The sequence below is a fragment of the Vespula pensylvanica genome, chromosome 5 (assembly GCF_014466175.1).
Source record: "Vespula pensylvanica isolate Volc-1 chromosome 5, ASM1446617v1, whole genome shotgun sequence".
NCBI classification, from domain to species: domain Eukaryota; kingdom Metazoa; phylum Arthropoda; class Insecta; order Hymenoptera; family Vespidae; genus Vespula; species Vespula pensylvanica.
In genome coordinates, this window is record NC_057689.1 from 4,143,658 (window position 1) to 4,159,648 (window position 15,991).

Consider the following 15,991-nt stretch of genomic DNA (forward strand, 5'->3'; position numbering starts at 1 on the left):
CTCTCTCTCTCTCTCTCTCTCTCTCTCTCTCTCTCTCTCTATCTCTATCTCTTCTTGTATTTTGTCAACCGTATAATCCGTTGAAACGATCCAAAAAGAAAAGAAAATTATTCGATGCTTTCTCATCTCTCAACACGCTATTATTCTTTTAATAATTAAAATTAATACGAACCTGGGTAAGATTAATGTCAAGATCGATTTATCTTTCTCCTTCCTTCCTTCCTTCCTTCCTTCTTTCCTATCTACCTACCTTTCTTTCTTTCTTTCTTTCATTTTTTGTCCTTTTTTTTCTTTCTTTTTCTCTCTTGTTACGAGCATAAAAGCAAAGGCTACTGAAAGTAATTAGCCTGCGAGAGTTCCATGCTTCTCATCTTCGAACCTTCACCACGTTCGAGAATAAAATCAAGTGTCACGCGGCGACCCACCATTTCGTCGCTGCTTGCGACAGGAACATTAATTATCCTTGAGACAAGGTCGGCTGAGAACCTCGTTCGAAGGTTCCAATAATTATTTACGGCCTATCGTTCGTCTTAGGGTAATTAGTGACTATTAAACTACATAATGATCTTTCCTAATCTGCGCAATTTCATCTTCTAAAGAGCAAGAGAGAGAGAGAGAGAGAGAGAGAGAGAGAGAGAGAGAGAGAGAGAGAGAGAGAGAGAGAGAGAGAGAGAGAGAGAGAGAGAGAACTACTTAGGACACCTGCGACGAGAATAGGAAATCTGATAACGTAGCGAGAAGAAACTTTAAATAAAACATTAATTTCGTTAACTATTGCATGGATTAGGAAATCTTTTATATATAAAAAAAAAAGAAAGAAAGAAAGAAAAAAAAAATTAACGAACTTAAAAAAAATTGTCCCTTTTCGTATCGCATTCGTAATGATTTCGTTCGTTAATGTGTTTTTAAGAAAATAAATAAATAAATAAATAAATAAATAAAGTTTACAACGTAATAAGAAGAGTGTATGATCTTTGTCACAGAATGCTTCAAAGCGCACAAGAGAGCGACTTGAACATCAATTGCGTGGATCCTTTAGGAAGATCAGCACTCTTGATGGCAATCGACAATGAGAATCTCGAAATGGTGGAATGGTTGATCGAGCACAAAGTCGACACGAAGGATGCCTTACTTCATGCGATTTCGGAGGAATTTGTCGAGGCTGTCGAAGTTCTTCTCGATCATGAAGAACTTTATCATAAGGATGGTGATCCTCACGTACGTATCGATCGATTCATTGCCTATCACTTCTCTTTTTCTTTACTTTTTTTCGAAGAATAAAAAGAAGGAAAGGAAAAAGAAAAGAAAGAAAAGGAAAGGAGAGAAGAAGAAGAAGAAGAAGAAGAAGAAGAAGAAGTAGAAGTAGAAGAACAAGAAGAACAAGAAGAACAAGAAGAAGAAGAAGAGTCAAGCTTTTAAGACACTCTCGAAACCACAAATCACATTGGCTCGAGTAGGATGTTAAAGTAAAGTAATACGAGTTCGACCGACAGGAGTCTTAACATTGGTACACATACCTACATACTACATTCGAAATAAATTCTTCTTTTTCTTCTTTCGTTCAACTTAACTTCCTCGAATGTTTTTCCTCTTCCTGTATAAAAGAAGAGAACGTTCTTTCACGATATCGTATCCGTACCGTATTGGACAACGTTCTTTACGTTTTTCGTGCACGTCGATTCTTAGCTATAGACTCGATCGAGAAAATCGAGAGAGATTCGTGAAAACGCTTACCGTCACGTTCGATGGGTAATGAGTAGAACACGTGCGATGCTTTCTCTCCTTCTCTCTCTTTCTTTCTCTCTTTTTCTTTTTTTCTTGCTCCTTTGAATCGGAGCTTCATAGCTTTATTCGATTCGCGTGCTGAGTATACCGATTAACTTATCTTTCAATCGGGACTACTTTCGTCTTTCTACTTCGTCTTCCTCTCTTCTTCCTTATTTTAAAGAAACAGAATGAATCATTGAAAGAAACGATGAATGATTTAGGAATGAAACTCCTTTAGGTTTAATTTGCCCTCGAACAAATCTGCGAATGAATATACTTAAGAGGATGATAGATAAAAAGAGAAAGAGAGAGAGAGAGAGAGAGAGAAAGAGAGAGAGAGAGAGAGAGAGAAAGAGAGAGAGAGAGAGAGGAAAGAAAAATAAAAGTAAAAGAAACGTGGTAAATTCCGTTTGAAAGTTTAATCGGCTTTAACAAGGAATCGGCTTACGTAGAACTTCGTGAATGATATCCCTTGGAAAAGGATAGTAGCCAGAGTTTGTAACGAATTCATTATGTCTCTGAAAATTGGATGGTCACGATGAAAACGATTCTTCGTTTGGTATCGTCTAATTAAAGCGAGTCAACGTATGGCCGATTTTATTAAACTTTTTCTTTCAATACGAACGAAGATAAAAACGAAACGAATAGATATTTCCTTCGTTTTCAACGTTTTGCCAAAGGTATTATTTCACAATGAATTCTCATTAAATGCGTATGATACATGTCATCGTAAAAATTTGTGATATCTTTAAATGATGTATTTAATTCCTATCACGAACGAGGATTTATCTTCACGAAAATAACATTATAATGTGTCTGGTAGAGCTGGGAAGCTCTACCGCCGGATACCGCAACGTTCACGCCGGATATCACGCCGTTGATCCTCTCGGCTCATAGGGACAACTACGAGATCATCAAAATCCTCCTGGATCGTGGCTCGACCCTACCAATGCCGCATGACGTTCGTTGTGGGTGAGTCCTGTTTTTTATGCTTTAATACCAACCAACTAACCAACCAACCAACCAACCAAACAACCAACCAACCAACCAACCAACCAACCAACCAACCAACCAACCAACCAACCAACCAACCAACCAACCAACCAAACAACCAACCAACCGATTAACCGATCAACCGATCAAAACTGATCAACCGATCAATCCAAGAGGAAAGATAAACAAATGGATTCCTTTTTCCGATTAAAAAAAAAGTAAACTAAGGAAAAACAATGAAAGGATAACAAAACACAAAATGTCGTTGATTTAGATGCGACGAATGTGTGACGTCCAGGATGGAGGATTCCCTGAGGCATTCGAGAAGCCGAATAAACGCTTACCGTGCCCTGGCATCGCCCTCTCTGATAGCTCTGTCCTCGAAGGATCCCATTCTGACGGCCTTTGAACTCTCTTGGGAACTTCGTCGACTTTCCTTTCTCGAGCACGAGTTCAAGTGCGAGTATCAGGTGAGATAAAAGAAAGGATAAGATGGAGGAGATACGAATGGAAAACAATAACAGATCATCTTTGCCACCTTTTTCCTTTTTCTATTTTCTTCAAATTTATACGATGTAAATTGTGGCTTTTTTATTCATTTCATTTGCTTTGATTCATCGCTTAAATCGAATTTGATAATATATTATCCGAGTACAAAGTACGTACAGATATCTAACACCTGTTTTTCATTCGATAAACGACACGTGACCAAGAGTAATAGAGAGAAGAAGGTGGTAGTTTTAAAATCATCTTCTTTACTTCTACATTCAAGCTTTCTCGTAGAGGTCAAGCGTCACCGCACGTGTTACGAAGTTGCATCACTCTTTCTCTCTCTCTCTCTTTCTCTCTTTCTTTTTTCTTTCTTCCTTTCTCTCTCTCTCCCTCTCTCTCTCTCTCTCTTTCTCTTTCTCTCTTATTCTTAAGTGGCGGAAGTTTAAGAGCTCACCACGCTCCGGCAACTTTTGATTTATAGAGGCATAAATCAACTACCAACGAGTAGAATACCAGGAGGCTGCTTTCGAAGAGTGAAATGCTTTATAGTTTTCATACTTTGCCGTTCTTTTCGTCTATACACGCGTACATCGTTCATCGATCGTTCGACTTTTATGCATATACGTTCGAGTTATTATTCTGTAATCCTTTCGCGCGCATACGAAAGAATAGAAAATGTTAATGTACCTATAAATGAGAACATCGCCAAAAAAAAAAAAAAAAGAAAAAAGAATGCAAAAGAAAAGAAAAGAAGAAGAAGAAGAAGTACGCGCACTGATTAAGAAAGTACGAGCTGACCTATAAAGCCGCGAAGGGGGAAAGAACAAACGTGTAAATGCGCTCGCGACACAATGACGAAGAGAAAGGACATGTTTACTGGAGCAGCAAATCGAGAGTCGAGCAACGGCACATCGTATAAACGCAGACTTTTCCGATACTCGTATTTTCTTTCTCTTTCTCTATGTTTCGCACGCCAAAGTTTCTCTCTCTCTCTCTCTCTCTCTCTCTCTCTCTCTCTCCCCCTCTCTTTCTCTTTCTCTCTTTCTCTCTCTATCTGTCTTTCTTATTTCCGAATCAACGCTTGGATGCACGTACATATTCGTTTGTATGTGTCGGTATCACCTCTGACTTTGCTTTTCATCAAAGAGGATTAGACTTTACAGATATTTCTTGAAAGTTTATTATTAACAGTTGCGTATCCTTTTCCTATCTTGCTCTCTCTTTCTCTTTTTCTCTCTCTCTCTCTGTTCCTCTTTATATTTCTCTCTTTTAACGATTATTAGATAGAGAAATTATCTTTGTAATCATAGTTCGTTTACTTATTTCGATAGTCAATATTGTGTACCTTATATTATCCGTGAAGTTTCTTAACACGGTAATAAACTTTTTATTTTTCTTCTCTCCCTTACACTTTCTCAAAAAACTTCTTAACGAGATTCATCTTCTACTAAAAAAAAAAAAAAAGAAAAGAAAAAAAAAAGAAAAAGAAAGAAAGAAAAGAGAAGAGAAGGAAAAGAAAAAAAAAGAAGAAAGAAAGAGAGGGAAAAAATACGCGATCTTTTGGGCAAGACAGATACTTCAATTCACTTAGCCAAGTTTAATTATTTAACGGCAAGATGGTTTTGGCGACCTACAAGAATGGAATTGGCCAGACAGTCGAATTCTTTCTCAAGTAGAAGGAGTAATTTCTAACGACGCGAATAAATTCTTACCTCGAGAATTGGGTACGATTGGTTTAGCGTGGGAGGGATGAGATAAAGAAGACGACGTTGAGAGACCACGACGTCGATGTATACCTATCTATATAATTTTACTCCTTTTTCGAGAAATAGCTAAGAAGACCCAAAGGCACATTCATCCGTGTGCTTTTAATTTTATTGAGCTCTCACCGTTCTTATTTGCATTCTATCTGTCTTCGCCTCGGGATCCTTCCTTTTCATTCGTTGTTTCGACAAGTAGGAAAATAGAAATAAAAAGGACGTATTCCGTTCTCCAATGCCTCGTTTACTGCTCTAACTTCTTTTCTATTATATATATATATATATATATATATATATATATATATATATATAGATAGATAGATAGATAGATAGAAGCATACTTTCGACTTACCCTCCAGGAGACACGTTTTCAACATTAAATATCGCTCGGTTTTAATCGAGATAAAAAATTGTCCTTGCAACATGCACGTAGCGTCTCGATAAAGTCTCGATAAATCGATAAACATTTGAGTGGTTCGACGACTTACATTCTAGAGAGAGTACAACGTCTTTCGATAAGAGAATACACGTGAATTTCGAACTTCAAGGTTTACTTTTGTAAGAAATTAATAACGACCACGTGTTCAACGTAGTAAGATACCGAGATAGGTACATCATACATTACATGCTGCATCTCGCTTGAATGTTAATATCTCGTTAAAAGTTTTAATCACTGAGAGATCGTATTCGTGCATATCTCTTTCTCTCTCTCTCTTTCTATCTATCTATCTATCTATCTATTTATCTATCTATCTCTATCTCTATCTCTATCTCTATCTATATCTCTATCTCTCTTTTTTTCTCACACGCGTCGACAAATATTTGGGCACGTTCGAAATATCGCTTTGATGTTGTAAACGTTAGCATTGGCACATTGCCACAATATATTCACGAAGGTAGGAGCATGAACTAGTACGAGCATACATCCGTCTATCTAGGAGTATGAATTTTATTGCTTGGATCGGAGAATTAGACGCGATACTTCCGACGAGTTTTGTGTTTTCAAGTATTTTTATAATAACTCTCCGAATTTCCAAGCGAACGTGTATGCAGATAGAAATATATCGCGTGTATGTATGTATGTATATATATATATATATATATATATATATATATATATATATATATGTAGTTTAAATCGACGACGTAGCCCGTCCTGTGAAATTTCTCTCTTCGACGCGTATATACAATAAATACATATATGAACTTATTTACATATATCTATACATACACGAGATAAAACGTAACCATACCAAATGGTAAAAGGAAAAGTAAATCATGAAGATGAATGCTCGACTGAATCTTTCAGTTGACCTGCCAACGATTAGTGTGAATAGATTATATGAATTGTCGTCTATCGACACACACACAAAGATCTTGGTCGAAGGATTCGGAAAATTTCTATTCGAGCTACCAACGTTTTGTCCCAACTATTTTCTCAGCGAGACACGTCGACAATCAAGCAGTCGTGTTATATTCTCAAGCACGTGATCGAAATTCGATCGTCTAACGATAAAACGATTAGGGAAGCTTATCCTAAATTCTCGAGGATATTGCGGCGAGCTTGAAAGTTCCTACGTTTTCGTCTGGTTGTGAATGGAAAGTACAAAAGCGAACGTATTTAAGTACCTCTAGGATACTACAAGCATACACGATTTGTAGTATACGTTTAACGACTGAACTACGGTAGAAACTGTAAAATTAAAGTGATTTTCGGCAGGAGCTCAGGAGGCAATGTCAGGACTTCGCGACGGCTTTGCTCGACCATACAAGAAGTTCCTACGAGCTCGAGGTCCTACTCAATCATGATCCAAAAGGACCTGCGTTCGAGCACGGCGAGAGAATGCATTTGAATCGTTTGAAATTAGCGATAAAGCTTAGACAAAAGAAGGTAATTTTTCTTTATATCTTTCTGTTTTCTTTTAATTGGCTCATTTCCCCTTTCTCTCTTTCTCTCTCATTCTCTTTCTTTCTTTCTTTCTTTCTTTCATTCTTTCTTTCTTTCTTTCTTTCTTTTTTTCATCGTTTCATTATATGAGAAAAGGTATATATTCCTTTGATCAATAGGAAAGTTATTCCTCTAGAATAACAACTAAGCTATTACTAATTATTCTAATTGGTACTTCGATGTTACGTGTATGGAAAGAGAAAGAGAGAACTCGATACAGTTCGGACAATTTCGCTCTGCTTCGGAACTTTCCAGTTCGTGGCGCATCCAAACGTGCAGCAACTACTAGCATCGATTTGGTACGAGGGTCTTCCCGGTTTCCGTAGAAAGAACATGCTTCTTCAAGCTATGGAAATCGTCAGGATCGGCTTACTCTTCCCACTATTCAGCGTGGCATACATCATAGCGCCTCACAGCACCGTCGGTCAAACTATGAGGAAACCATTCATCAAGTTCATCTGTCACTCGGCATCATACTTCACTTTTCTATGTACGTATAACGAAGTTTTTGCTCCCTTTAAACGTAGGGTCTCTTCTTCAAATTCCACCTATACATGCCAATACACTCAACATCCCACTCCTTCTCTATTACCATAATATATACGAAAAACGTTGTCTCGAAAATGGGAAATAATATACAGAACCAACGTCGAATATAATAACGTGTCGTTTTTGAATTTTTACATGCACGAAGATTTATCGTATCGTCCAAACAGATATTCCTTAACGTCCGGTTTTGATAAAGGTCGAAGATTCATCGTACGTCCGATCTCTCTCTTCTCTCTCTCTCTCTCTCTCTCTCTCCTTCCTTTTTTTCTTTGTTTTTTTCTTTTTTCTTTTTTTTTTTTTTAAATTTAAACCTTCCTTTCTTCTCTCATCGATTTCACCGTTTATTATAACTCGCTAATAATATTCACACGTGTGTCGAGAGTTATCGAGTGTTACTGACGTCCTATTATCGTCGAATGTCGACGTATAAGCTTCGTAAGTCGATGAAGAAAGAACGAAGAAGAAGAAGAAGAAGAAGAAGAAGAAGTGAGAGGAAAGAAGAAGAAGAAGAAAAAAAGAGTATGTTTGATCTAACGACGTGCTTCGAAAGTAAAATACGAGTTTGTGGTTAAGATCGGGGAACGTGCGAACGACCGAGCACGATAAACTACTTTTCGACGAATTTTACCACGTAACACGACCTTCTCATAAATGTATTTTGTAAACAGGAAATTCTGTACTTCTTTGTTCGCAGTTATGTTAATTCTAGCAAGTCAGAGGATAGAAAGCGTAATCGGTAATTGGATGGGGCACAGCGTTGTTGAGCACGATCCTGTACCAACCAAAAGGGGTGCTGCACCAACCATCGTCGAGTGGTAAACTTTTCTTTTTCTTTTCGTTTCTTTCTTTTTTATTCCTTCGCTGTCTCTCTCTCTCTCTCTCTCTCTCTCTCTCTCTCTCTCTCTCTCTCTCTCTCTCTCTCTCTCTCTCCCTCTCTCTTTCATTCTTTCTTTCTCGTTCTCTAAAAACTTATATTCGTCGGATAAACTTCTATCCGACTTTTTATCGATTCGATACGTACCATAATAATATTGAATTTGAATGAAAATTAATTACATTAATTGTTCTCGCGAACAAATTTGATACCTCAAAGTGTAACAATTGACATGTTTATATATGATTGTTAATATTTAACAAATTCTATTATAGATTCCGATTATAATCGCAATTTACGATTATAATGGTTAAAACGGATTATTATAATGCGTTTACAAGAAAATCGATTATATATAATGGTATCGTAAATTTAGCTTTGATTATTAACGTCATACGAATTAGGATATCGTAACTGTTCTCTCGTAAAGTGTCATACGAATTGGGATGGTAGCAATTTTTTATATCTTTTTTTTTTTTATTCTTGTCAAAGTGAATCTCGTTATAGAACGATCGAAATGGACGAGTCTCTTTGATTTTCTATTTTCCATCGTACGATTTCGAGAAGGATTTTATGCCATTAAAGAGAGGTAGACAGACAGATAGCAGATAGACAGAAAGAGAGACAGAGAGGAAGAGAAAGAATCAAAAATCCAGGACGAAAGTATCCTGTCGTCCAACAAACTAGACGAGAATAAATCTCGATAGAAATCTTGTCTTCTTTCAACTTATCACAGGTTCATACTGGCTTGGGTCTCCGGTTTGATATGGTCAGAGGTGAAACAACTTTGGGATGTGGGTTTGAAGGAATACGTGAACGATATGTGGAACGTGATCGATTTTGTGACGAACTCTTTGTACGTCGCTACGGTAGCTCTCAGAGTCGTCGCGTATTATAGGGTACAAAAAGAAAACGAAGGGCAGCAGCCAGGTTTTCAGGTGGAATTGCAACGTGAGCAATGGGACACTTGGGACCCTATGCTTATATCGGAAGGCTTGTTCTCAGCCGCCAACATATTTAGGTGAATTCTTTTGGAGAACGAATCTTTTATTCTTTTATTTTTTTTCCCATTTATTTATCATTTATAATAAAATTCGTAATTAATTTTAACAATTATTATCGTTGGTAATAATTGTTGAATAAGTATATAAAACATACGTGTGCGTATCTGTGTGTGTGTGTGTGTGTGTGTATGTATTGAACAATATGTAAATGTTCTTGCATTTATCTTGCCTTACAGTTCTTTAAAACTCGTCTATATATTCTCCGTGAATCCTCATCTCGGCCCTCTTCAGGTTTCTTTATCAAGGATGGTTATGGATATCATGAAATTCTTCTTTCTTTACGTCCTAGTATTGTTTGCTTTTTCTTGCGGTGAGTATAAAACATATGGCCAGTCTTATAGAAGAACGTTATCGGTTATGATATATATTATCTTTATCTCTCTTTTTATATAAATATAAATATACGTATATATCATCGTATTCATCGTTTCGTTCAAATTTCAAAGATCTTTCGTTCCAATCGATCTATCGATAGGTTTGAATCAACTTTTATGGTATTATGCTGATATGGAAAAAAAGAGGTGCCCAACAGCGATGCCGTATCCAATGAACGTCAACATTACGACGGATTCAAATGCTTGCATCGTTTGGCGACGATTCGCCAAGTACGTATTCACGAGAATTTATTCATTACAAATAAAAGATGTAAAGAGTTATTTCATTAATTAAGAATTTGGAAAATGCTGGCAGTTTATTCGAGACCACTCAAACGCTTTTCTGGGCTGTCTTCGGATTGGTAGATCTCGAAAGTTTCGAACTGGATGGTATTAAAGTGTTTACGAGATTTTGGGGTATGTTAATGTTCGGCACCTACTCGGTAATCAATATCGTCGTCCTTCTCAATCTTCTAATCGCCATGATGAATCATTCCTATCAGTTAATTTCCGTAAGTACGGATAGACATTTTTTTCATTTTAATTTTTTTTTCTCTTTCCTTATCGAACTCGTACAATCTCTCTCGCTTTTTAATCCTAGACATACACGTAACTCGTCAATTTGACTAAGAATTTTCAGATTTTATATGTTTGAAGTTGGATCATAAGTGTCATACCCTTTTAACAATTAATCCTGATTGATGTAATTATACGGATCAATGTATTATTTCATATATCTATCCATCAATATGACGAGTTCTAGTAAAAGTAAATGATGCAAATCAATTTAGGTAAATCTATTATTTAACGATCGCTTACGAGTGAATAAAAATTGTATCAGGAACGGGCTGACGTCGAATGGAAGTTCGCCAGAAGCAAACTTTGGATCAGCTATTTTGAGGAAGGTGGGACCGTTCCACCACCGTTCAATATCATTCCTACACCAAAGAGCGCTTGGTACGTCGGGTTGTGGATTTATCGGAAACTCTGTGGTCATAGTAGAGCCGCCAAAAAGGAACACATGCGAACGATCAGGGTAAAAATTTGTACTATATACCATATCGACGTAGGATCTCTTCAAAGGGAGTCGTCGGGTCGCATTATCGAGGTAACAAAACGATGATCTGGACGATCGTTCATCGACGTGAAACACTTTTCTTTCAGAGAAAAGCGAAGCAAGCCTCGCAGCGTGATTTTCGTTACCAGAGTATAATGAGAAATTTGGTTAGACGATACGTCACCGTTGAACAACGAAAGGCCGAGAACGAAGGTGTCACCGAGGATGACGTCAACGAGATAAAACAGGACATTAGCGCGTTTCGTTGTGAAATCATCGAGATCCTTAAAAATTCTGGAATGAACACGTCGACGGCGAGTGGTTCCGGAACTGGTGAGATTTGTAGAAAAGATAGATATACCTTGTACGAATCCTTAGCTTTCATTTTCCATCTTCTAATTATTTTCTATTTCCTATATTTTTTTGAATTGTTAACTTTTGCTTTTCATTCCTTTCTATTATTGCATTTGTTCGATTATAGTTTCACGATTATTTCCTTTTGAGCACGGTCCACTTTTGCTTTTCTGTTTGCCCGATAGACGGTAGCCTTAAAGAGCTGTCCATAGGTGCGGGAGGTAAGAAGAACCGGCAGAAGGAGCGGCGCTTGATGAAGGGATTTAATATAGCCCCTCAACCTGGTAGTAGCTCTACTCTGTTAGAACCGGTCGCGGAACTAATTGCCTCTTGGAAGGAGGTACAACACGAGAACTCTCATCATGAGATCTTTGGTTCGACGCGAAGCGAGATATTTGGTTTGGGGACGATGCCGAAGAAGAGTTTACATCATAGCAACGCTTGTAGGCAAACTCGCGGAGCTAGAAGTAGCTCGAAGAAGAAACGTTGGGACACTCTGATCGAAGCTGCTAAGGCCCACAAAGTCTCGAAGAAATTTATCAGTAAGATTCTTGCGATCGATCGATTCAAATTGTCATTTAACAATTGGATCGAAGTCAAACGTCGAATATCTCTTGTACATCAGGTAGATCTCGGTCCGAGGATTCCGTTTATTCACCGGCATCCGAAGATGGTGGCACGAGATCGGAAGGTTCAACCGATTCAAAATCTTCTTTGGAAATTCACGGTAGTCACGATGTTCAGAGTCACCATCCTCATCACAGTCATCATTCCCATCATACGGAAAGTCATCACTCTTTTGGCCGTCTCGGTCTAGTATCTGCTTTGACGAAAAAACGAAAAAAGTTCTCGGCCTCGAGAGCTTCGACCCCAGCGATGACGAGCACCAATTCAAATCCAATGGAAAGTACGACGCAGCCTATAGCTTCGATTCTTTTATCTAAAGTCTCGAAGAAACAGTTGCAACGTGCTAGCAGCGTACCTACCAGAGGTCCGGAACTTGGCTCGCAAACGATACCCACGCGTCGACACGAAGTCACACAGAGTCAACAGCCGAGTTTGGATACCGCCGAGATCGTCAGTGTTACCGAGCAACAAAGTTAGTTTTTGTACATTTTCATTGCACACTCGAAGAATTATTCATATGTTTTCTTTTACATATATATATATATATTTTTTTCTTTTATATATATATTTTTCTTTTGTATATATTATGTTTACAACGACTAATGTACATATACGTAGCGTTGTACATATATGTAAAATAAACAAACTAATATAAATATACATAATATATAAAAAAAAAAGAGGATAAGAACGGCAGAGAATATCCGAAGAGGTACAAATATTATTTTATAATGTTTAATATTCGAATGATTTTTAATATCGAATGGCACTTTGTTTTTTTTAATATTTATTAAAAATTGAAGGTACCTATTACCGTGAGTTATTTTTTTTTTGGGGGGGGGGGGATATTATAGAATGAAATTTAATTTTTTAACGATGTATTCCTTTTGTTAGGAGTCGTTAGTGCTGTTCCATTGACACCATCGACCACGGAGGAGAGCGTTATTGCTAGCGGAGCGATTTCAATGACGGTAAAGACAAATGGTTCGGCAACACAACTTCAACGACTTCCTGGCATCGAGCCGATCTCTGGACACGATGTATCAGCTGGTTGGCTCTGAGCACGGCCCCGTCATCGAACCGATCGATGACGAGCCTCGCCAATTACACGATCACGAGTATCCCAAGAAGAATATTACGAGTTCGAGTTCGAAAACTCGTACGACGAAGATGGCGACGATGAGAATCAACGATAATTCGAGATTCCGAGGTTCGATAATATATAAAAAAAAAAAAAAAAAGAAAAAAGAAAAAAGAAAAAATCTCGTCGCCTTTGGCAGACGCACAATGATGCCTTTTTTTCACGACGACGCGCCTCGCCAATTATTTATGTGTCGTCGAGAACGCGAAACTCGATGAAATAAAAAGAAAATAAAAATAAAAAAAAAAAAAGAAGGAAAGAAAGAAAGAAAGCAAGAAAAGAAAAGAAAAGAAAAGAAGAAAGAAAGAAAGAAAGAAAGAAAGAAAAACGATTAAAGAAGTAAGATAAAAAGATAAGAAGATAAAAATACCGTCGTCGACCCTTCGAAAAATACTCTTCCCTTCGAACGAGTACGACTTCCGTTTAGTACGTTACTACGAACTTTCGACTATCGGATCGATCCTGTACCAATGACGACTCGTGAATTTCTTTCATCTGTGAGCTTCTTTCACAGTGTTCGCGTGGAAATAGTGTGATAGTGCGATAGCGCGATAGCGTTGTTAAAACTCTAATGTTACCCGTGCCTACCGTATCGACCAAAAATCATGTGATATCATTTTTTATCTCTATTTTATCATAATTCACATCATCAATTCTTACAAACTTTTATCATATTAATCATCGTATATAAAGAATCTCTTTCAAGGATTATCTTATTTATTTTTTAATTCCTTTTTTTTTTTTTTTATTTTATTTTCTTTATTTATTTATTTCTTTTTTTTTCTTTCTTTTCTTTAGAGATTCCATATTGGAAAGATTTTAAAAGGTTTCAGGAGGTTCTTTACAAATTCTCGAGTCACGTAGGTGATAACGAAATAAATCATCGGTATCCTTAGAAAACCGTCCGAATTACCAACAAATTCTTTTTCCCGAGTAGTCATAGGTACATTCAATCGTCGGATATGTTCGAGATCGATTTTGTAAAATCGCTCGCGTCTTCTAGAAGTGCGAAATATAAAAGTAAAACTTACTACTACTACAACAACTACTATTACTACTATTACTATTATTATTATTATTATTATTATTATTACTATTACTACTACTACTGCCAGAACGGAAGTGGCACGTGGGTCGGCACGAATTAGTCTAGTCATCACTAGTCGAAAACGAGAGACGTAATACGTTAATTACTGCTAATATTGCATTAAGTGTAGCAGAGAGAAATGAGAGTCGTTGAATTAAAAATGTTTACATCTTTAAGTCTCAATGATGGTATATATATATATATATATATATATATATATATATGTGTGTGTGTGTACCTCGGATTTATAACGATTGCTTAAAGATATTCGAAATTTTATAACGCCTCTCGATCCTATCTCGAATGCGCCTAAATCGTTAAGATTAATTCAATAGCAAAGCTGGAGTAAAAGAAAATAAAAAGGAAGAAGACAAATGGGAAATATATTGAAAGAATGTATTTCGTTTTAATATCATATTTTAACGTTATATACTTAAGGTGATACAAATGAAAGAAAGAAGAAAAAAAAAAAAGATAAGAAAGAGAAAGAGAAAGAAAAAAGAAAATGTAATTAATGAGATAAAACTCTATAACTACTACTATATGCGATTTAGTCCATATTATTGGATGTATGATTATCCAAGAGAACAAACATTCAAATGGTACAGACTTTTTGATATTCCGAAGAAAAAAAAAGATTAAATAAATGAAAAAAGAAAGAAAGAAAGGAAGAAATTCCATAGAATTTCTTCTATTATACGTATCATTCATTAAGATTGGATCGCGTTAAACTATAACCCAAATTGTTATTAAGATCGTGTAGTAGGTGCAAGATGTCTGTAAACGTGTGTGCAATCTAGTAACAATTGTAGCTTCTAAAGGTACGTTTTTTTTTTTTTTCATTTCTAACATATAAACAACACGATTTCAATTATTACGGCCTCGTCGAGGAAAGAAAATCGTCTTAGGAAAATTTTTATTTTATCAAATTTCTGTTTCTTATATACGTATATACATATACATATATTATATATATATATATACACATACATGTGTATATATATACATATATAATATATATATATATATATATATATAAATTACATGTCCAGATTCTAAAAATCGTTCGATCGATTCTACATTTTTGATATTTTACATCATTATAAATGCTGACACGTGTGTGTGTGTGAAATATATCAATAAAGAGAATGATAAATCATGACTTGTAACAACAATTGTTATTATTAATAATGTAAGCTACGCGAAGTTTTTTTCAAACGCAGGCGTGTAATTTATATATAAACGATGAATACTCAAAATTTGATAAATTTCATTGAATTTCAGCTTCTCTATGTAACGAAGGAAAATGACGAAAATTTTATTATTAACTCTGATATCATATTCTCCTAATGCGATGCACGTTATATCGTATATGAAAGGAATATCGATTAGAAAAACGATAATCAGGCTTTTTCATCGATATAAAATAAAAACAAACAAATTATTAAAATTTTTATTAAACATGTGACGTATTTTCAATATTAACATATGGCATGATAATTTTTAACTTGGATTTCTCGCATGTTTCCTTTTTTTTTTTTCTTCTTTTTTTTTTTTGTTTAGAAAAAATAAAAACATATGTAATTTACCATCGGTAGAAAATGTTGTAATAAACGTCGGTAAATTATCATAAATTGATTGATTACTGACTGAAGCGTTTAAAAATTAGGAGATTATGATCAGGAAGGAGTTAATTTGCATAATTATTATTGCAAGTGATTTAATTGAAAATTTTATGTCGTTTAATTTTGATTGAAATCGGTGAAAGAGAAAATGAGAAATTTCGACCAAATAGTTCATTACAGCGTAGTAAGACTAGTAGTGGCCTAAAATGAATTCTCTTACCATACCCTAGATATTACGTGTATCTACATAAATATGATAAGTATTAATAATTAATCAGA

At 36.0% G+C, this 15,991-nt stretch overlaps 1 protein-coding gene across 13 annotated transcripts in view; it reads left to right on the forward strand.

The window, feature by feature from the left end:
* Positions 1-13,283, forward strand: part of LOC122629259 (transient receptor potential-gamma protein) — a 70,561-nt gene extending 57,278 nt beyond the window's left edge. For 6 of the 13 annotated variants that reach the window (XM_043812469.1, XM_043812476.1, XM_043812470.1 and 3 more), the window contains 15 exons: positions 984-1,218; positions 2,591-2,739; positions 3,035-3,230; positions 6,733-6,903; positions 7,216-7,450; positions 8,204-8,324; positions 9,120-9,404; positions 9,624-9,757; positions 9,923-10,052; positions 10,138-10,333; positions 10,663-10,929; positions 10,986-11,211; positions 11,418-11,774; positions 11,858-12,331; positions 12,754-13,283. In XM_043812469.1, the coding sequence (XP_043668404.1) occupies positions 984-1,218; positions 2,591-2,739; positions 3,035-3,230; positions 6,733-6,903; positions 7,216-7,450; positions 8,204-8,324; positions 9,120-9,404; positions 9,624-9,757; positions 9,923-10,052; positions 10,138-10,333; positions 10,663-10,929; positions 10,986-11,211; positions 11,418-11,774; positions 11,858-12,331; positions 12,754-12,920 (3,343 nt within the window). In that variant the 3' untranslated portion in view covers positions 12,921-13,283. Of the gene's footprint in view, positions 1-983; positions 1,219-1,308; positions 1,508-2,590; positions 2,740-3,034; positions 3,240-6,719; positions 6,904-7,215; positions 7,451-8,203; positions 8,325-9,119; positions 9,405-9,623; positions 9,758-9,922; positions 10,053-10,137; positions 10,334-10,662; positions 10,930-10,985; positions 11,212-11,417; positions 11,775-11,857; positions 12,332-12,753 lie in introns of those variants that run through there. The other 7 variants (XM_043812474.1, XM_043812479.1, XM_043812472.1 and 4 more) reach the window with 6 other exon arrangements.
* Positions 13,284-15,991: the final 2,708 nt, after the last annotated feature.